This window comes from Marmota marmota, unplaced genomic scaffold, assembly GCF_001458135.2.
Source record: "Marmota marmota marmota unplaced genomic scaffold, marMar, whole genome shotgun sequence".
In the NCBI taxonomy this organism is placed as follows: domain Eukaryota; kingdom Metazoa; phylum Chordata; class Mammalia; order Rodentia; family Sciuridae; genus Marmota; species Marmota marmota.
The window spans coordinates 4,797,870-4,819,747 of NW_025999926.1; the positions used below are offsets into that span (position 1 = coordinate 4,797,870).

The 21,878-nt window shown below is 34.1% G+C and overlaps 1 protein-coding gene across 1 annotated transcript in view; it reads right to left on the reverse strand.

The window, feature by feature from the left end:
• The window catches only part of Ercc6l2 (ERCC excision repair 6 like 2), a 106,234-nt gene that overhangs the window by 50,227 nt on the left and 34,129 nt on the right, over positions 1-21,878 (reverse strand). Inside the window, exons 6-10 of the mRNA XM_048800349.1 lie at positions 21,094-21,207; positions 19,203-19,322; positions 14,915-14,986; positions 14,056-14,201; positions 1,419-1,514 (exon numbers count right to left, since the gene is read on the reverse strand). Of these exons, the coding sequence (XP_048656306.1) occupies positions 1,419-1,514; positions 14,056-14,201; positions 14,915-14,986; positions 19,203-19,322; positions 21,094-21,207 (548 nt within the window). The remainder of the gene's footprint in view (positions 1-1,418; positions 1,515-14,055; positions 14,202-14,914; positions 14,987-19,202; positions 19,323-21,093; positions 21,208-21,878) is intronic.

Consider the following 21,878-nt stretch of genomic DNA (forward strand, 5'->3'; position numbering starts at 1 on the left):
ATATATATATTTACACACACACACACACACACACACACACACACAATGTAGTATTATTCATCTACAATGAAGAAGAAATTATGGCATTTGCTAGTAAATGGATGAAACTGGAGATCATTATGCCAAGTGAAATAAACCGGTCCATAAAACCAAAGGCCAAATGTTCTCTCTGCTATGTGGATACTGACAAACAATAATGGGGCGGGGTGGGGGTGCAGGATAGGAGTTTATTGGATTAGACAAAGGGGAATAAGGGAAGGTGGGGGATGGGAATAGGAAAGACAGTAGAATGAATCAGAGAGAACTTTCCTATGTTCATATATGAATACACAACCAGTGAAAATCCACATCACGTACAACCGTAAGAACTGGATCATAATTAGAATTAGTTATATTTTATATATATATATCAAAATATACTCTACTGTCATGTATATCTTAAAAAAACAAATTGAAAAACAAGAGAAATGTGATGGAGATTTCCATGCAGGTAACTGCTTTATTGAACTACTTCCCCTTTTAGTGTACTTTGGAGAGACCTGGGATCACTTCAGGCTTGGCTCTACTTCATGATCTGGCTCATTCTAGGAACCTTTCTACAATCAGATCCTCTGCTTATTTATGAGATTATTCTTTCAGAAATAATGAAGGAGGACTTGCTATAGACAACCCTTCTGTAAATATGAAAGGACAATTTGTTTCAGATTCAGCATATTCATTAGTTAACTCCCCAGAAGGACAGACTGTGGTCTACTCCCACATCCTCCAGGTACCGATCCCAGCTTGAGACTTCAAGGTCTTTCCTGCAGACTCTGGACTGGTTTTTCTCTCTTCATTATTTTTGGGGGGCAGTGTGTGTGGTGGGGGCATGTACCTAGGATTAAACTCAGGGGCACTCAACCACTGAGCTGCATCCCTAGCCCTATTTTGTATTTTATTTAGAGACAGGGTCTCACTGAGTTGCTTAGTGCCTCACTAAGTTGCTGAGGCTGGCTTTGAACTCGGGATCCTCCTGCCTCAGTCTCCTGAGCCACTGGGATTACAGGCATGCAACACCACACCTGGCTTCTCTTTATTTCTTGATTACGCAGATTCTATTTGCTTTCTATCTTCCAGGAGTTTCTCAAAATTTCTGATCTACAAGTAGTGAAATGTCTTATTTTCCTTTAGTTTAACAGGTTTATTCTTTCTTCTTAAGTCATTTCTGTCATATTAGTAGGATTTTGTGATGGATGGCAAATAAATGGCAATTTATTTGAAATTATTTCAATTAAATAATTCAGGGTTACTTTAAACAGAAGTTCTTACAAAATTCCCTCTCTCTTCTAATCAGTCCTTTCATAAGAAACCTTAAAAGTTTAGGAGTATTTTTAAATTAAAGGAATCTGCAAGTCATTTCAATTTTGCCATTATTATACCTGTCAATAGCTTGAAGATCATTGGCTGGATTCCAAGTTGGATCAAATAATATAACAACATTGGCACCAACAAAATTGAGGCCGAGTCCACCAGCCCTGGAAGAAACAGAGTAGAAAGCATTAAAACAACACAAACTAATTGTTGTGCTGTAACTCAATTTTGTCAAGTCTCTACAGCCAAAACATTACAAGATTACATTAACATCATAAAAGGAGAGTGATTAAAACACAAATATCCTACAAAGAAAATATCTCTGGCAAATTCTTTTTCTGCCACTTCAAAAAATCTCTGTAAGAATTTATAATTCAAGCCATTTAAATACATTGTGCTAGTTATTACAATTTTTGGATACTTGAATATTATTTCTGTAAGATTTTCCTAGCATAATTTTTTTTAAAAAAATGGTTAGCATATTTTAACTAAATAAAATAATATATATATTTTAAAATTTAATCCAGGAATAGATGTAAATCTTTTTATTCCTTCCACTAAGCTCAGTTTAAGACTCTGGATATTATATGTTAAAAAAACAAACAAACAAACAAAAAACATACACTGAAAGATGGAGAGAAGACAAACAGGCTAGCATCTACAAGATCAAAGAAATGACATAACAGTGAGTTCCTTGGCTTTCTTTTTGCTTAAGATAACCAAAGACAGATTCTGGAGAAGCTAGTAAACTAGAAATGACAACAGTTATAGAAAGAATGCTAGACAATAACCACCCAGCTCTGGCTAAACACAAAGGAACCATCTGTGGTTCATCCCCCTTTAGTGAGCAAAGGCTATGTGAAGGTGCTATAATCTACCCTTGCCTGGCTATGATGGGGTGAGGTGGTAGGGTGGTGTCAGAGAAGAAAGAGTGATGCTGTGATTTTTCCATTTTCTACCCAGTGTTAACAGGTTTGCCCTCCAAGGTGTAAGGGAAGGCCATGTGGGAACAGTAATGAACTGTGGGAACAGTTTCTTCAGTAATGAAGAAACCACCTTCGGGTGTCAGCAGAGGCCACATGGAAACCTGAATTTCCAGCCCTACTTGGCTGGCACAATGTCAGAGGAGGTGTATTAATATAGGAAATTTAAATATGATATGAAGTCTCATAATATTCAAAGTGTCCAGCCTATAATAAAAAATTCAGTCACTATACCAACAACCAGGAAAACCTCAGCTTGAATGAAAAAAAGAAATCAACACATGAATCGGATGTTGGAATTATCTGACAAGAGTTTTAATGTAGTCATCATAAGAATGTTTCAATAAGCAATTACAAATATGCTTGAAAAATTTTTTAAAAATAAAGTCCCAGCAACAAGAAAGAGGACATAAAGAAGAACCAAATAGAAATTTTAGAACTGAAATATAAAACTTGCAGGATGGGCTCAATAGTACAATGGAGATGACAAAGAATAGAATCAGTAAAGGTAAAGACAATGCCATTTCCCAATAACGGAGAGAAAACAGATGGAAAAGGTAACAAAGCCTTAGAGACCTGAAGGAAAAAGAGCTAACACTCATGTCATGGGAGTACCAGGAAGGGAAGAGAATGAGAATGAAAATACTCAAAGAAATATGGCTGAAAACTTCCTACGTCTGGCAAAAGATACAAACCCATAGATTCGAAAAGCTGAGTGAATCCAAACAGAATAGGCAAAACAATGACCAGAGAAGAAGAACGCATTGCTTTCAGGGGATACCAATGCAATTTACTGGGCATTTCATCAGCAAGGAAGGAGCCAGAGGAAGTGGCAACATTTTGAAACAGCTGAAAGAGAAGAACTTCAACAGCAAATTCTATATCCAGTGAAAATACCCCCAGAAAGGAAAGAGGAATCATGACATTCTCAGATTAAGGAAACCTACAAAAATTTGCCACCAGACTTAACCTAAAGGAATGGCTAAAGGAAATTCTTTAAAAAGAAAGAAAAGAAAACGGAAGGCAGCTTGGAACTTTAGAAAATGGAATATCAAAATTGGTAAAAAATGGGTGGATATCAAAAACACTCTATTTCTCATGAGTTTCATAAATCACATTTCATGGTTAAATCGAAATCACAATGCCACCCGATATGCTACTATATGTGATAGAAATAACTATGACAACTATATTTTAAAAGGAGAGTAGCAAAGGTACTTAAATATAAGTAAGGTTTCTACTCTTCAAACTAGTAAACCTTTATACCAGTAGACTATGAGAAGTTATTATGTGCATTGTAAAAGCTATAGCAACTACTAGGAAAAATGTAGAAAGAAATATACTAAGAAGTCTAAATAAATAATCATTTTAAAAGGTTCAAACAAGAGAAACAATAGAACCAGAAATGGGAAATAAATAGTAAAATTAAAAATACAATATATTAATAATTACCTAAACTACCATGGCCTAAATGTACCATTTCAAAATCCGAGATTAGCCGGGCATAGTGGTGCATGCCTATAATCCCAGCAGCTCAGTAGGCTGAGGCAAGAGGATCACAAGTTCAAAGCCAGCCTCAGCAACTTAGCAAGGTCCTAAGCAACTGAGACCCTATCTCAAAATAAAAAGTAAAAAGAAATGTGGTTCAGTGGTTAAGCACCCTTGAGCTCAATCTCTGGTACCAACAAATTAAAATAAAAAAAAAAAATAAAAATCAGAGGTTAGCATAGTAGGAGGAAAAAAAACCAAAACAAAAAATCCACCCATTATCCAACAATATGCTGTCTACAATAAATAAATTAAATAAAATTTAAAAATACTAAATGCTTTAAATGCACTGATACAGATTGGCTGAAAGTAAAAACAGGACAAAAGATATACCATGTAAACATTAAGGAACAAAGCAGAAGTCTCAACAAGTTTAAAAGAAAATTTAAAACACAATGAATCATAAATAATAAAGATGGTTCAATAAAAATGAAAATATGGGCCGGGGTTGTGGCTCAGAGGTAGAGCACTTGCCTAGCATGCGTGAGGCACATGGTTTGATACTCAGCACCACATAAAGTAAAATAAAGATATTGTGTCCACCTATAACTAAAACATTTAATTTAAAAAAATGAAAATACAATATATCTGGAATACAGCTAAAGTAGTTTTTATACCACTACTAGTGAATACCACTAAATAATTACATTAGAAAAGAAATAAAGTCATCAAGTCAATAATCTGAAGGAGCAAAAACACAAAGCTGAAGGAAATAATAACATAAGAGCAGAAATGAATATATCTGAATGTAGGAAAACATTAGAGAAAAAAAATCAATGAAACAAAAAGCTGATTCTTTGTTACACTTCTAGCATGCATGACAAAAGAATACACAAATTACCAATATTAAGCATAAAACAAGAGATACCACTATAGATCCTAAAAGTATAAGTGAGTGCTATGAATAATTTCATGATTATAAACTCTACAACTTAAATGTGGACAGTTTTCTCAAAACCCACAAACTATTAAACACAACTAAATGAAACAAACAACTTGAATGTTGCTATAACAATTTTAAATAGTAAATAAGTATTTATTTATTTTTTTTTAAGTTTTTAAATATCTCTTTATTCAACTTTTTATTCTAATTTGTTATGTATGATAGCAGAATGCATTACAATTCATATTACACATATAGAGCACAATTTTTCATATCTCTGTACACAAAGTAGAGTCACACTATTTGTGTGTATGTAGGGTAATGACATTTATCTCATTCCACAGTCTTTCCTACCCCCTTGCCACCTCTCTTCCCCTCCCTCCTTTTTGCTCTATCTAGAGTTCATCTAATCCACCCATGTTCCCCCAGCCCCCGCCAACCCCATTATGAATCAGCATCCTTATAGCAGAGAAAACATTCTGCATTTCGTATTTTGGGATTGGCTCTCTTCACTTAGCATTTCATTCTCCAACTCCATCCGTTTACCTGCAAATTCCATGATTTCATTCTCTGATTGCTGAGTAATATTCCATTGTGTATACATACCACATTTTGTAATCCATTCACCAACTGAAGGACATCTAGGTTGATTCCACAGTTTAGCTAAGTAAATAAGTATTTAAAAAGCTCTTACAAAATAAAACTCCAGGCTCAGATGATTCTGCTGGATAAGTGTACCATTTATAGAAGAATTAATACCTGTTTTATACAATATACTCTATAAAATAGAAGAGGAAAGAGCACCTCTCAACTCAATGAATAAGGCCAGTATTATCTAACACCAAAACCATACAAAGTCAGTGCAAGGAAAATAAAAAACACAAATGAACAAAAAAAATGGTATACCAATCTCTCTCCTGAACTTAGATGCAAAAATCCTCAACAAAATATTTATAAATAAAATCCAGCAAAATACTAAAATAATTATAACATTGCCTATTGGGATCTATTGTAAGGATGCAAAGCAGACTCAACATTTGAAATCAGTCAATGTAATCTAATACATTAACAGGCTAAAGAAGAAAAATTGTATGATAATATCAATGGATATAGAAAAATTATTTGGTAAAATCCAACAACCATTCTTAATAAAAATTCTCAGAAAATTAAAAATCAAGGAAAAATTCCTCGACAAGGGAAAATAAGATACACAGATTGGGAAAAAATAAAACTGACAGAATTTGCAGATGACATAATTGTCTATGCAGAAAATCTCAAGGAATCTAGGAAAAAAATCTGCTAGAACTAATAAATAACTTCAATGTTTCAGGGTATAAGATTAATATTTTAAAGATATATTTCTATATATAGGCTAAAGGTTACTCATCTGAAATGCCTGAGACCAGATGTATTTGAGATTTAGAATTTTTCCAGATTTTGGAATATTTGCATAGAAGTTATCTTGAGGATGAGACCCAACTCTAAAACAAATTCATTTATGTTCATATATACCTCATACAAATAGCCTGAAGGTAATTTTATATATTTTTAATAATTTCATGCATGAAAAAAGTTTGTGTATCATAGCCAAAGGGGCTAGGGAATCTTTTTTCCTATGAGGATGCTGAGTTAACTGTGTCTTACGCACTTGTGTTTTGACTGTGATAAAGTCAGGTGTAGAATTTTCCATTTGTGAGTTCATACTGGTTCCAAAAAAGTTTTTTGGAGCATTTTGGATTTCAGATTTTTGGTTTAGGGATGCTCAATCCATACAAACAATGAATGCGTGAAATCCAAAATTTAAAAACATAATACAGGGCTGGGGCCATAGTTCAGTTGGTAGAGCACTTGCCTTGCATGCACAAGGCCCTGGGTTCAATCCTCAGCATCAAAAAAAACAACATAATACAATTTATAATCATTACCAAAAAATAAAATAAAATGCTTAAATATTAAATATACAAAACATGTCTAGAATTTGTATGCTGAAAATTATAAATCTGATGAAAGACACTGATAAAGATCTGAATAGAGAGATCTACCATGTTCATGGATTGGAGAATTCAACATAAAGATGTCAATTATCCCCAAATTGAGCTATGGTGCAATTCCTATGAAAAGCACAGCAAGGTTTTTTCATAGACATATATAAGCTTATTTTTATATTGAAAAGTATAAGTCATGGAATAGTTAATACAATCTTGAGGGTATAAGACAATAACGTAGAGGAATCACTATAACTATTGAAAAAAAGATGTCACAAGTTCTCTGTCTATTAAGAAGAGAACAAGTCAGGTGCAGTGGCACATGCTTGTAATTCCAACGGCTTGGGAGGCTGAGGCAGGAGCATCTCAAGTTCAAAGCCAGCCTCAGTAACTTAGCAAGACCCCAATCAACTTAGCAAGACCCTATCTCAAAATTATATATACATATATGTATATACATACATACATATATATAAATATGGAGGGCTAAGGATGTGAACCCCTTGGTTCTATCCCTGCTACCAAGCAAAAAAAAAAAAAAAAAAAGAGAGAGAGAGAGAGAACGAGATGAATAATATAAATACTTATTTTATAATGAGCTGCATCTTAAACCATCCTGGACCCAGAGTTCTCTTCTCCATGTATTCCCTCTGTTGGCTGATGACGTCACTCATATGCCCATTCATCAAAGTCAAAAGCCATCCTACGCTTCTTCTCTATCACAGTTCCCCCTTCTCATTATAAGCCAATCAGTATACAGTCAGATTTACCTTGAAAATGTTTTTCTGTGAGTCCTTCTCCACTTCTGTTACCACTGCCTAAGCAGGGCATCGTATGTTGCACTGATGTGGATGACTTCATCAGCCTCCTCACTACTCCCTTACCTCAGACTGTAAGTTCACCCTCACATTACATAAAATTATTTAAATATGGAAAACTAAATATGCCACTTCTCTTTTTAAAAACGTTCAGTTCCTATCCATCAGAGGCCAATTCCTCAGGCCTAAATACAGGGCCTATCACCTCTGCAACTGTTATCACACCAGTCATTCCTGATTTTATCCAAGGAATCACCAAAATACTGTAAGTTGTCTTCATACACTGCTTTTACAGAATTTTCTTCTCTCTTACTTGCCTGGCTAACTTCTACTTGTCTTTCAAGTTTCACTAATAAAGCCTGAAGGAAATAGTCCTCTTCTGTGCCTCCTTCTACCCTGCATTTACCATACTTTCACACATCTCTAAACAACTCCTCCATACCCAAAGTTGTTGAATTATAACTTTTAAAAGCGCTGGAGTGTAATCTTGTACATTTTCCCTTCTCCAGGACCTGTCACAGTGGATATTCACTATCACCTTTGTTAAACTAACTAATGACTCTGTCTGTTAGTTGTATACCCAGCTCCTCCCTCAGGTGTCCTAAGCCCTAGCCCATACCCAGCTCCTCTAGTCATTTGCCTACCTATGTTCTTCTCACTGCCTGAAATGCCATTCATCAATTTTTTATTCTAATACTCAGCAAGAAGAATGAAGTTGTAAACAGTTTTTCCTCTTCATTCTAATGAAGCCTTCTCCAGAAAGGGCCAGTTTAAACACTGCCATCCTTTTGTGGACTTCTTTGATCTACCTAATCCTTATATACTCTTGGAACTTCACATATAATTCCTGTAAAGCATTTACTTGTATTATATTGCTTTTCAAAGGCAAAAAAAAAAAAAAAAAAACACCTCTTATTCTTCTTGGTCCAAATTAAGGGTCAATGAAGATAGCTGAACTGAACAAAGAGGTCTGAGACTGAGATAAAATCAAGCAGTAGAGGCAGATTTTAACCATATGATTCCAGTGATCTATTTGAAAAGAGTGGTTTAGAATCTCTTGGGATATCTAACAAAAGAAGCATCCTCATCTTTCTGTGGAATTTAAGATACAGATTTTTGAATAAAGCTAAAAGAAGTAGGAAACAACTTTTCTCCAGAGTCTCTCAAAATTATGATTCATGATGTTGTGTTATTGAGTTGCACCTATGACTTTTGGAGCACAGTACCCCTGATCCTTAACTTAATCCTCGTAAGTGAATAATTATGAAAGCATTATGGTTTCTAAGTTTGCTTAGAAAACTGTTTCTAGTCAACCAGTATATGATTCTAATACTCAGCATGAAGAATGAAGTTGAACACTGTATGTGCTACACATAGTCTTTTTGCCACTTATATAAAAGCTAAAAATTTCATTTTCATTTCACGTGACCCACAGTTAGAGTACATATTGAACAGAAGTCGCTAAAGATGCATTTACTAAAAATACCTATGGTTTTGTTAGATTCATTTTTCTGCCAACCAAATGTATTTGAATATTATTAGCATAATCATCTCTTTTGAAATGAAACTCTTTCTGAAGTAAAGGAATCTTATAGTGAAACTGAATGTACGTAATGTTTGCCTGAGTTTTAGATTCCAGCTTCCTGCACAGCTCATCAGATTTTATCTGATGCAACTATGATCTTTTCATGTTTTCAATTTTCCCTATATTTAATAGTATGCTAATAATAAAATTTAATATTTTTTAAGAAGAAAAGCAAAACTAAAATCCAAGAACTAAATGATTTCCTTTTTTTCCTCAGCTGTTTGTCTAGTCCTGCCTCTCAAGTCTTTCTCTGAAGATTTATACTAATAGCTTTCCTCTTCGGCTGCATTGCTGTATCACAAAATTAACTGTATCACTTAACTGATGCTAAGTTAACACTGAATGATAATCATCTAGAGGGATGGTAATAATTTTCTCTCCTACAATTGTTATCAAAATGGAAAGAAATTAAGATTTACTGAGTACCCACCAGAAACTGTGCAAGATATTTCCTTATTTACTAGATCATATTTACTGGTTACTAGCTAGCTCCATGAGCTAAATATTATCTTCATCCTACAGATAAGGAAACTGAAAATCAGAAAAAATAACTAATTGAAGGTTTCCTAAGTGCTAGATTTCTGCATTCAAATCTAAGCATCTTGACTTATAGTTCAGTGCTTGCAGAAATTGAATATTGTACTTTAGAAAATTACTTATTAAAGGTGATAGTATAAAGATGTCACAGAGACTTAAATTCAAAGGAGGAAGATGGGATAGGGAGAGTTTTGCAAAGCATTTTAAAAAATGGGTAAGTTGGGTAAGTGTGGGTGGGATTTATATACCAAACATGTAGAAGTTAAAGGTTTATCTGTCCAATAAATCTAATCATTTGCTCCAGTTAGCTTCTAGCTGGTAAAGTTGGATGGACATGAATTCTTCTCAGATGCCCTGTATGAGCCACAGAGAAGGTCTCCACTACTGGAGGTAATAATCTTCTAAGAGATTCTGAAATTACAACTGGGACCTGGCTGAATTAAAGTAGAGGAAAAGCTTTTTTTAAAGAAAGAAAAATGTCTCAACTCTAACTCTAGGAATGAGATGATTCTATGATGACAACACAACACAGACGCTTACTTTCAAATCCATCATTCTGTTGTTATATGGCTAACAGAAATGTGTTATTCTTTACACAGTAAAATAGAATACTGCCCTTTTTGAGCTGAAGACTAATATTTGAGACAGAAACCTAATGAGTAGGCAGGCTGTTCATTCAATGGGTCTTCCACATTCTATTCTTTTACTAAATATCAAAAAGCATACTTTCACCATATCTTACTGTTCCACAAAAACGTCTTTAAGCTTTATTGTTATATATTAAATATTAATAAAGAATCAAATGAAGTATCCATTTAACAATGCTTCCAAGAAAGCTGAAATAATTACAGAGAGACACCATATTAATGGGTAGGAAAGCTTAGTATCATAAGAATGTCAATTTTCCTGAAAGTTATTTGTAAACTCAATGATTACAATAAAAAATACAATCACACATACAAAAAAGTGCTAAATGGCTCTTCAAATAAACTTAATTTAACTATTATGGAAAGCTAAGATTTAAGGTACTGAAAGAATAAAGATAATTTAGAGAACAAGAGTGTAGAAAGCTAGAAATATTTTAGAATAAAAATGTGATTATTTTAAATAAAATAATCAATTATATTGAAAAATGATACTTCTCAGAACAGAAGAGCAAGATGACAACATGTGAAATATGAGAAAAAAGTTCAGAGATTTAAAGAATTAATACAGAAGTTCTAAACTGAAAATTTGGCATGCAAAAAAGAACAAAGAAAATGGAATAAAAAGATGCCATTGTTAAAGAAATAAGAAAACAGAATTTTCAAAACTAAAAAAGAATAAGTCTTCAGATTATGACTAGCACAATAAAGAATCAAAGATCCACAATAAGACTCAAATGTCACTGTGAAATTTCAGAATACCACAGATGAAGACAAACCCTTATGAATTCCCCAAGAGGAATGTGAATCGGATTGGCTTTGGGCATCTATTTAGCAACACTAAATACCAGCAGACTGTGCTGCAATGCCATATGTGTGAGATGACACATCTCCTACAGTCAGAGATGTAGAGAGTTTGCTTTCTATTCATCCTGACTAACAAAGTTACTTGAGGAAATATTTCCAACAAAACAACAGGGCAGACAAGAATGGAGACAGCATGAAACCCAGGAAAAAGGTCCGGTGCAATAAAGTAGTAAAGGAAAGCTTCCATACAGCAGTACTTCATCAGGCCTAGAAACAATTAGGATAAAAGGCTTCAGGATAAAGACCTTAAGAATACAAATAACTCAACAGAGGACAACATGCTAATAAGAATTAATAATAGAGTGAGATTTATTATAAAGTGCAAAAATCCAAAAGGGAAAAAAGCTAAGAAAGAAAGTCATGACTGAACTGTGAACTGAACTGAACCATGCAAATATGAACAATGGATGGAGTGTTAGAAAAGAGAACTTATTTGGTGATGCTGAGAACTCCCAGAACTGGCTGAAAACTCATGAACATTCAGAGAGGTTGTCCTAGCCATTCTTAGCCTAGGACTAAACAATGTATACAAAATCATAATAATCTAAGTGCTGGTTTTGGCCTTCAAACTTCAGAGCCAACCTATGGACAATAATCTGATCTTAAAACAGAAGAAAGAGTAGGTGCGCACTAATGTTAATACCACACATTACAAGGACTTAGAACATACGTAGACTACCAATGGACCAAACATTAACACTGAACACTTTCCAGTGAAACAAGGGAGCAAACCAAAAATGAAGATAGCATGGAATCCTGGGAGGTGGATCTAATAGAAGAATAATGATTTAAAATTACAAAAGTAGTTGATAGACAAAACATAATAATAAAATTAGCAAACACTGTAAGAAAAAGGGAAGGAGTAATGAAAGGAAACTAAATCCTTCTCTTTCATAATAGATTTCAAGTTGTGTATAGTTGATAGAATTCTGGCAAAATAATAGCTATTCCAATGTGGAAACACTTCTGCTACAGTAGAAATTAAATATAAACGATTGCAAAATAAACAAAAAAACTAAGTTTATTTATCTTTTGCAAAACATAGTTGAGATGTATTTATCATATTATGTAAGGTTCTTTATGTAATGACTAATGCAAAAATCAGGATCTTTATGTACTAATGCAAAAATTAGTTCTTGAATTCTGCCACAGAAAAATAGGAACCCAAAACTTCTTCCATTCCCTTGGTTGGGATACCTAGCATAAGATAAAATTAAGTGGAAAACTCCAGCAATCTGTCTCAAAAGGATTTCCACAGAAGAAAAAGCCCTACTGAAGAGAAGTTCAAATTTTTAAAGAATTAGAAAACACATAAAGAAACCATTTATCATAAGCCAAGAGCCAGAGGAAACACAAGTAGAAGGATCAGCATCCCCAAGTACAGGAGTTACTAGAGCAAAAATGCCATTCAAAAAGGTTTTTAGAAGTGTGATAAAAGTATTAGAGAAATGAAGGTTAGAAATTACAAAGAACAAAATACAAATGAAATGATAAGGTAGATTTGAAAGAATCAAATACAATTTCTAAAAAGAAAAAACAGTCTTTAAAAATTGAAAATTCACTATATGAGTTAAACAGCAATTTCTGAGACACAGATGAAGAAATAATGAGGAGCTATATGGAAGTTCTGGGCCACTCAGACTGAAGGTGAACAGAGGGGAGAGCACAGGGCTTGTCACACTCTCTTCTGTACTATTTGGACTGTTCAATATTATTACTTTGAGACGCACTATTTTAAAATAAAGAATGCATATGTGTGTTTTACAAAATTTACTTGAAGATAGTATTCTACACCATTTAATGCTCTGTATGTAAGGACTCTTGTGAGAACTGACTTCTCAAATTCATTTATAGGAAATGGGAATCCAAAGCCTCTCTCCCTTTGCCTTAGTTGCAAGAATTCAAGAATAATTTTAGAGTTCCCCAGTAGTGACTCATTATAAATAATCTTTACTCCTCACTTTAATTTTTTTAGCTGGGCACAATGTCACACTCCTGTACTCCCAGCAGCTCAAGAAGCTGAGGCAGGAGAATTGCAAGTTCAAGGCTAGCCTCAGTAACTTAGTGAAGTCCTAAGAAACTGAGTGAGGCTCTGTCTTAAAATAAAATATATAAAAGGGCTGGGAATGTGGCTCAGAGGTTAAGTGCCCCCGGGTTCAATCTTCAGTACCAAAAAAAAGATAATTTTTCTTCTGTCTTGTTTTACATCTATTTCTTTTTAAAATCTCTTGAAATTCCTTTTGGAAGATGGAGGCAGTAAGTCAATAATAAGATGTCATAAATTATAGACTTATTACTCCTCCAAAATGGATTCAACTTACTTAGGTATTTATATTGACTTAAATCTTTCTATAAAGTGTATATGTTCTTTAAAGGGTGTTAGAGATACACAGATAGGTGTAGGAGCAAATTTACCTTTTACAAAGTTTCTAACTGTGGAGTGGTTCCAGTTGAGACAAGGTAGCAGCAGAGGAGGGCAACCCCCGCCCAACAGGCTCTGAAGGGCCCCCTGAGTGTGCTCAACTTGGAAAACTGCTTCTGCAGTGACTCTCAGTTATCCAATGGATAAGAAGTCTGATTGTTCTCACCACAAGATATGAGGCTCATGTCTTTATAAATCTACACTTACAAGGGAATTAAGTGATGATAAAGGAAAGGAGAGAAAAGATTAGGAAAAATTCAAGATTTTGTTTATCAGTTGTACTTAACACATTTTCCTGCTTCTCCTTAAACTCACATAAAAAAAAGCATTGTAAGCATATTCACTAAAAATCAATCCAGTAACATTTTTTAAAATTATCTTAAGTATTAAAAACAACTAGATAAAAATCAAGATATCAAATTTAATTTCTTACATTGTAGAGACAAGGCAAATGTTAACATCTTGTGTACTGTTGAACTCCTTCACGATCCTGAGCCTTTCCTCTGATTTTGTACTTCCATCAAGTCGCCGGTAATCCAGCCCAGATGCCATACAGTATTGCTGGAGCACATCAAGCAACTGGAGGAAAGATAGGGAGGGGGACAAATGGGAATTCTTGGTTTATGAGTTTCCTTCCATCACAGACGTTAGACTTACTAAGTATTATTGGCGCTCGTGGTTTCTTTCTTAAAATTCCATGAGCAGTAAATATTTCGAGAGCCAGGTGTAGTAGTGGTAGAACACTTGCCTACCACATGCTGGGCCTTGGTTTGGATTCCCAGCATCGCTAAATAGATAGATAGATAGATAGATAGATAGATAGATAGATATTATTCTCACATCAGACCATATATTTCTTTCAATTTTTCTGAAACTGGCTTTAATGTTCAGAAACCTTTGCTTAAAAAATGATCAAAAAAATCATCTACTCTTTTGAAAACTAAAACCAAATAAAAAGAAATTACTAGTTAAATGATTTATGTAAACATGTTACATTATTAGTATTATTTTCTAAATTCTAAAATATCTCAAGTGTCCCAGAGAACACCTTAATCATAAACAAGCAATCAACAGAAAATGAAAATCTATTTTTGAATTTAACATCTGACAGTAGCCCCTGATATAATTGAGATTTAAGTGTCTATTTGAAAACCTCAAGTTTTTTACCTTGTCACCATTTAATACTGTATGGAAGACAGAAAAATATGGCTGTAAGCTATTATGTCCCTTCTGCTTTATGTCTCAGAAGCCAGGGCTGGGCATATCAAAAATACATATCAGATAAAACTCACCTTGGTGGAAAAAGAGAAGAGAAGAACCTTATCTCTGTTTTTTCGGAAATGATTTAAAAGCTGCTGAAGAACCTGGAAATGAACCACAGAACATGAGTGAACCAGTCCCAGCTGAAAATATACTTTCTATGTATGAACATCACTTGAGAATTTCTTAAAGGAAGCATTTTAGGTTATAGGATGCATTTAAATGGATTAATTTAATTTCCAAAATACATGTTCTTTATACCTATAATACATTAAGAAACTAAATTATAGAAAGCATACCTTTTAGGAAGTATTTATGCTGTCTCTAGATAGATGTAATGGAATGTGTACAATTACATCTAGGTTCCAAAAGTCTTGATATTTATTTTCCTAAACTAATCAATCCGATATACACCTCTTCTCATTTTCTCCCCTTTGTTTCTCTATTTATAGTTAAACCCTGACTTCCAGATTGGATTTTGACCTCAAAATGCCAATAATCTGTCCCCACACACGAAGCATTTAGGGAGGAAGCAAACTTCTAAAGCCTTGAGTCTAATAGTAATGCTGTTATTTTTAAACAGACATTTCCACATCTGGCAATGACAGTTTCAGAACACCATGGAAAAGCAACCCACAGAGGGGGGAAAAAGAAATTTTCTGTATTATGTTTGAAGTTTTTCTTAACTATGAAACAAACACTTAAGCAATTTTATGCATTCAATGATAAATATTCAAACTTTTAAATAAAAAAAATTTACAACCAATAAAACACTCTCTTAATAACTGAGCAAGTGAAGAAGATGCTGTGCTGTTTGATTCCTATTGCCAATCTCTCAAAAAAGCTGAAGATTTTTTAAAGAACTCTACTCAGATAAATAATCAAATGGTAAATGAAAATGTTACTGCTAAAATAAATATTATTTCAATATCTGAAGAACTTAAAAAGTAAGTTTTAACTTGCATTTAGCTTTATTAATAAAATCACGAATCCCATAAACTATGTACATTTGAATTTCATGTAAGACACAATTATTGGCTAAAAGCAGGATTAAAGGCTTGGCATCCCTGCCTCCACTTTGCATCTGTTTCCTTTGCTCGGAGTCTCCTTGGATTCCAGGAAAAGGTCTGATCCCATAAACATCTTGTGATGAGCAGAAGCTATTCCTCATGCAACATCAAGTTTTGTATGAAATTGGGGGAGGAAGAAAGTCCCCTCTGAACCAATCCTGAGATAAGGATGTACAGACCACACCTGATCACAATCACCTGCTTTGACGGCTATGAAAAGCCTCTAGGTAGCTGGGCAAACCCCCCAACTTTAGCCTTCATTCCCTATTTTTAAAACTTCAGGGCCATGGACAGGGGCCTCCTTGTCTTCCTGGTGCAGCTGCACTGATTAAGTTCCTTTCAAGTTTTTTACCATTACCTTTTCAGTTTGGTGTTTGCAATGAGTAGATGGGCTTGATTTACTGGATCCCCAGAGTCAGGCCTCTGGCCTACTATTCTAGTAACATCACAAGAAAACATATCACTTATCATTATTACTATGGCACATTTGTAACAACTGATTAAGGATATTAATATATTAATACTGAAGTTTGCAGTTTACGTTAGGATTCATTCATTGTGTAGTATGGTTCTATGGGCTTGGAAAAAACTGAATCATAACACACACAACACACACACACAATTATAGTATTATAAAGAACAGTTTCACTGCACTAAAAATTCCTTGTGCTTCACCTATTCAGCCTTCCTTCCTCCAGAACTCATAGAAACCACCTTTTTATTGCCTCTATAATTTTTCCGTTTCCAGAGTGTCATATAGTTGGAATCATATAATCTTTTCAGACTGGCTTCTTCCATTTAGCAATATGCATTTAGGTTTCCCCATGAAATTCATGGTTTGATAGCCTAATTATTTTTATTGCTAAATGATATTCCATTGTATGATGGCACCAGTTTGCTTATCCATTCACCTACTGAAGGGCATCCTTGTTACTTCCAAGCTCTGGCAATTATAAATTTAGTCATAGAGGTTCTTGTGAAGATGTAGTTTTTAGCTCATTAAAACTCATTGATTTAATTTGTTTTAACTCAATTGGGTAAATACCAGGGCCTGTGATTGCTGGATCATCTGATGAGAGCATAATTAAGGTATTATTTTTTAAAATTTTAATTTTAAATCTTTACTAAATATTTAAATTTAAGAGCTCAAAAGATAAGAGCTTTGTGAGAAACCACCAAACTATCTTCCAAAGTGGATGCACCACTGCATCCCACCAGCAACAAATGGGAGCCCTGGTGCTCCACACCCTCCCCAGCATTTCATGTTTTCATTGTTCTGGATTGGGCCATTTTAATGGGTGCGCAGTGGCATCGTGTTTTATTTTGCAATTCCTTAATGGCATATGATATTGAGCATCTTTGCATATGCTTATTTGCCACCTGTACATGTTTTTGGTGAGACATCTATCCAGATCTTTGGCCTACTTTTAATTTGGGTTACCTGTTTTCTTACTGTTGAGTTTTAAGAGTTCTTTTTATCTTTTGAACACCATTCTTTATTGGTTTGCAAACACTTTCTCCTGATCTGTGACTTTTCTTTTCATTCCCCGAAAGAATGTACAGGACAAGAAATCTACTCTTATTGTTTGGGGTGGTATCATTACATATTAACTTTAGGCGTTTTCAAATATTTTACAGTAAAAACAAAAACAAGCCATAAGAAAAGTGAACATTTTTAGATTGGAGATCTTCATTAGGCTAATTTAAACAAACTCACTAAATACATAACTATAGATTAAGATCCCTTATAATAAATTTTAAAAAACGACAATACTGTCAACACATGTTGAAGCCTTGATAATACAGACCCAAAGTTTTATCACTTAGTTGTCTTCCACAGAACACGACAACCTACTATTTTTTTTTAAAAAAGCCTAAATTTGAGAGGTTCACAGCAAAGGTAATGTGGATCTAACTTTTCTCAACTTTGCCAGACAGGCCTAGAAAAGTGAACTTTGTGTGATTTGAGCAACACTTTTTTTCTGTGCCCCTCTTTCTAAGTGGCATTCCCAATGGGAAAAAACTGAGAATTCTTATCAGGTGAATGAGTGAAACTTGTGACTATCCCCTGAATGGTAGCTGAAATAATGAATAACCTTAACACTCAAGATAAAGAGCTGGGTCATGAGTATAATTTTGAGCATATGAAGACTATAGCAGGCATTATGTTCAGAGTCCTTGTAGCTGTATGGTGACCTGAGATAAGACAAGCAGAACCTGAGTCTTTGACACCTCAATTCAAAAAGAATGTACAACTCAATTACTTGGAGTTCTTTATGCCATAGGCAATAATTCTATGGTAAACCAATAGGTTCAGATCACCAAATCAATATATCACCAGATGATGTTGTTAATCAAATGATGAGAAATAGTCCTAAAATATCTATTCAGAGGTCCCAAGCAACCAACCATGATAAGCTTATCTAGATTAACTGTTAAAGGTATTTTCAGGGGGAAAAATAAAAAAGCTAACTACTTTCAATTATTTCCTTTTTATACTCTTTTTGCCAAAAGAAATAGCTTACCTTTTTATTAATTATAAAGTTGGGAATTATTCTGCAAAAAGCTCTGAATCCATAAATAAAAGTTCTTTGTAATAAAGAAGCTAAGCAAAAGTGTTTTCTTGCCAGGAGGCTGGAAGCTGCCAGCATTTCAAGCAGCTGTCAGAGGCAATGTCCGAAGGCCTGGGATCATGGGTGGAGAACCTAGCTTTACCTCTCATAGCCCTCCTTCAGCATGGCTACAGGTCAGTTTCCCTGTGCACAATGAAGTTCCCTTGCAAACTTACAATTTAGGTCACCAAGTGAAAAAAAAGGTAGGCAATTCAGTATAGGCACAGATACTTTGCCCATCATGAACTCTTCAAAGAATTCTTTCAATACCTATCCTCACCTTCCTGTCTAGCACCTGCATTTACACTTTCAGTAGATCATTTCCCCTTTTTGAAGAACAGCTATTATGTTTGTGGTAACAGCACACATTTTAAGAGGGCATAAGTCAATACATCAATAAGGAAAGGCTGAAGTACATTTGATATGACTGCTACTGAGAACCACTGTACGCACACATCTGTATGCAGGGTTCCTAGTGACTAGGCAAATGCAAATAGAACTACACCAGCTGTCCATAGCCACCGTCTCTTCTGAACATTTGAGAACTTGTTCTGATTAGCTGGTGTCCCTGCCATACCATGGATAAATACTGTGAATGTCATCTCCATCTGTGTGCAACCTAAAAAAGGAGTACTCACCTTCATTTTCCCACTGTATTTAGGATCAGAAAGAGTTTCAAAGGACGATTCTTTGCTTTTCTGCACAAAATCCGGGAATTTGGAAAATACCTGATCACATATCCTTTTGATAAGTGTTTCCTTGTGAGGGAGAGGTAAAAGATAAGAATTTCAACTTAACACATTTAAACCTGCATAAATTGAAATTGTTTATGGAGAAAATAGTTCTATTTTCAAGGAATGCATTACTTTGAAGATTTTGCCTTCTCTAAATCAGAATAACTCAGAAAATCTTAAAGTGATATTAAGATATATGCTTTGATAAATATGACTACTAACTTTATTATTACTTTTTCAAAATTTCCAAAACTGGGAAATAAACACCCCCAAGAGTAAGTGTACTGATAAATACAATCAATAAGAGTGTCAGTTATAGGTTATAGGCTAGTAAAAAATATAGATTATAGATATAAGATTTTGATAAGTGAGATAAGTCAATTATAAAGCAAGAACGGCCATAGGCAGGCCTAAGACTCCATTTTGCTGTTTTCTATTAAAAAAAAAAAACTATTACAAGAGCTATTTCTGATTGAAATGAAAGCTGTTTTCTTACAATATATTGTTTGCTGTACTTTATACCCCACAAAATGTACTCAACCCAGAATATGATGGTCTTAGTGACCCAGGACTTTGAAGTAGATTCTTGCCTCCATTAACCACCTGCCCGAACTCAGGATATGGTTGACTAACACCTGCTCAAACCCAAGATGTGATTGTCTTGAGTTCCTGTGCTAATTGCTGCCTTAGCTTCTACAACTGGTTTGCTTGCATGACACTAAGGAAAGTCCCTGAGCTTCAGTTTTCATCCTTAAATTCCAAGACACAGACCAAGTGGTTGCTGCTCTTCCATATATTTCAGTCTGTATGGGTGGGTGACAGTCTCGGGCCAGGTAAATAAATCCCCCTTTGATTTCAATTTGAACTTAGAGTATTTCTGAAGTGGCTCCCCATAACAGTACTATCAAAGAATAATATTAAATTCAAAATTTAAAAATTAAATTTAAACAACATCAACAATAACATGAAAATAAAATAAAATCATTACATAAAAGGCTTTTGAAAAGATCTTTTTATTTATGTTATGCTCTAGGATAAGACACAATTGAAACTACCAAAGTAGATGATTATATTTAACACTAAACTCTGAAATTACTGATTTTTTCCACTTTAGGAAAAAGTCCTAATATTTAATATGCATATTAGTTATCCTACTTTTACCCAGAGTAGATAAATATAAGTAGATATTTCATTAATGGGATAGCCTGATCAAATATCTTACTTAGTAATTATACCAAAGTATATTAGGGAGAATAAATGAGCATTATTAGAAGCATAAAAAAGTTTTTTTAAAACAAAACACTTATTTATTTTTTTTTTAGTTGTAGTTGGACACAATACATTCATTCATTCATTCATTCATTTATATGTGGTGCTGAGGATTAAACCCTGGGCCTCCCATGTGCTAGGCAAGCGCACTACCACTGAGCCCCAGCCCCAGCCCAAGAAGCATAAAAAAGTTTTTAAGTTTAAATGTTCTCAGTTTGATTAAAAGTTTAAGTGTACATGCTTCTTAATATTAACATTTTATTTTTTATTATTGTTTTGGAACTGGGGACGGAACCCAGGGCCTCATGCATGCTAGGCATGAGTTCTAACAGTGAGCTGCATCCCCAGACACCTAAATTTTAAAATGAGTAGCTCAGTTTTCTTTTAAACTTCACAGACACACATACAAAAAAACACCTTAGGAATATTTAGCTAAGAAATTTTATACTAAATACCAATTTATATCAATAGCAATAACACTTTTATACCAATAGTATCATAAAAAATGTAAAAAGCCAACCCACACCTGTTGTTTGGAGGTACTGGCAGCTTGCAACAGTGCGACATGATTAGCCACCTTCTGAAGGACTGCGAGGTAACTGAGACACAAGGTTTGTACCGTTTCACCACGGGAATTGGTCTGTAACCAGAAAAATATAGAAATTAAAAACAAGAAAAGAACTTACACGGCTATGTAACTGCTTACGTCAAAAAATATCTCACAATATTTATTATCTAGTTACTTTGGCACAATGAATTCTAAGAAAATGATGGTCAACTATATACAAAATATCTATGAATCAATAACATGGAATCATTTTTGGTGAATCATAATATAATAATGCTTTTTAAATCCTCATTTTGGAGCATATTTATCCTTGTAATACACAGTAATAGAAATGTTGCTGCTATTAAAAGTTTCCTGGTGACAAAGCTATGACATAGTTACAGCACTACACAGACCTCTTTATTCTACAATTTATGTTTCAACATTTTCCAGGAAACTGAGCTATTTCAAAAAGGGGAAGTAGTTAAAATAGTAAAGTAGATGAGATGAAATAAATATCCATCTACTTAAATATTTATTTAGGGTTCTTATATGTATATGGATATGTGACATAAAATAGGCAAAGAAAGAACAGGAAATATAGATGGTAAGGAAAAAAAGTACAAATGAAATTTGTTTCTAAAAAAACTTTTATTCTACTGATATAGTTTCTATTAAACTGACACTATGTCTAACATCTGAATAGTATTTAAGACACAATTGAAACTACTGAAGTAGATGATTATAAATATAATTTTTTATAT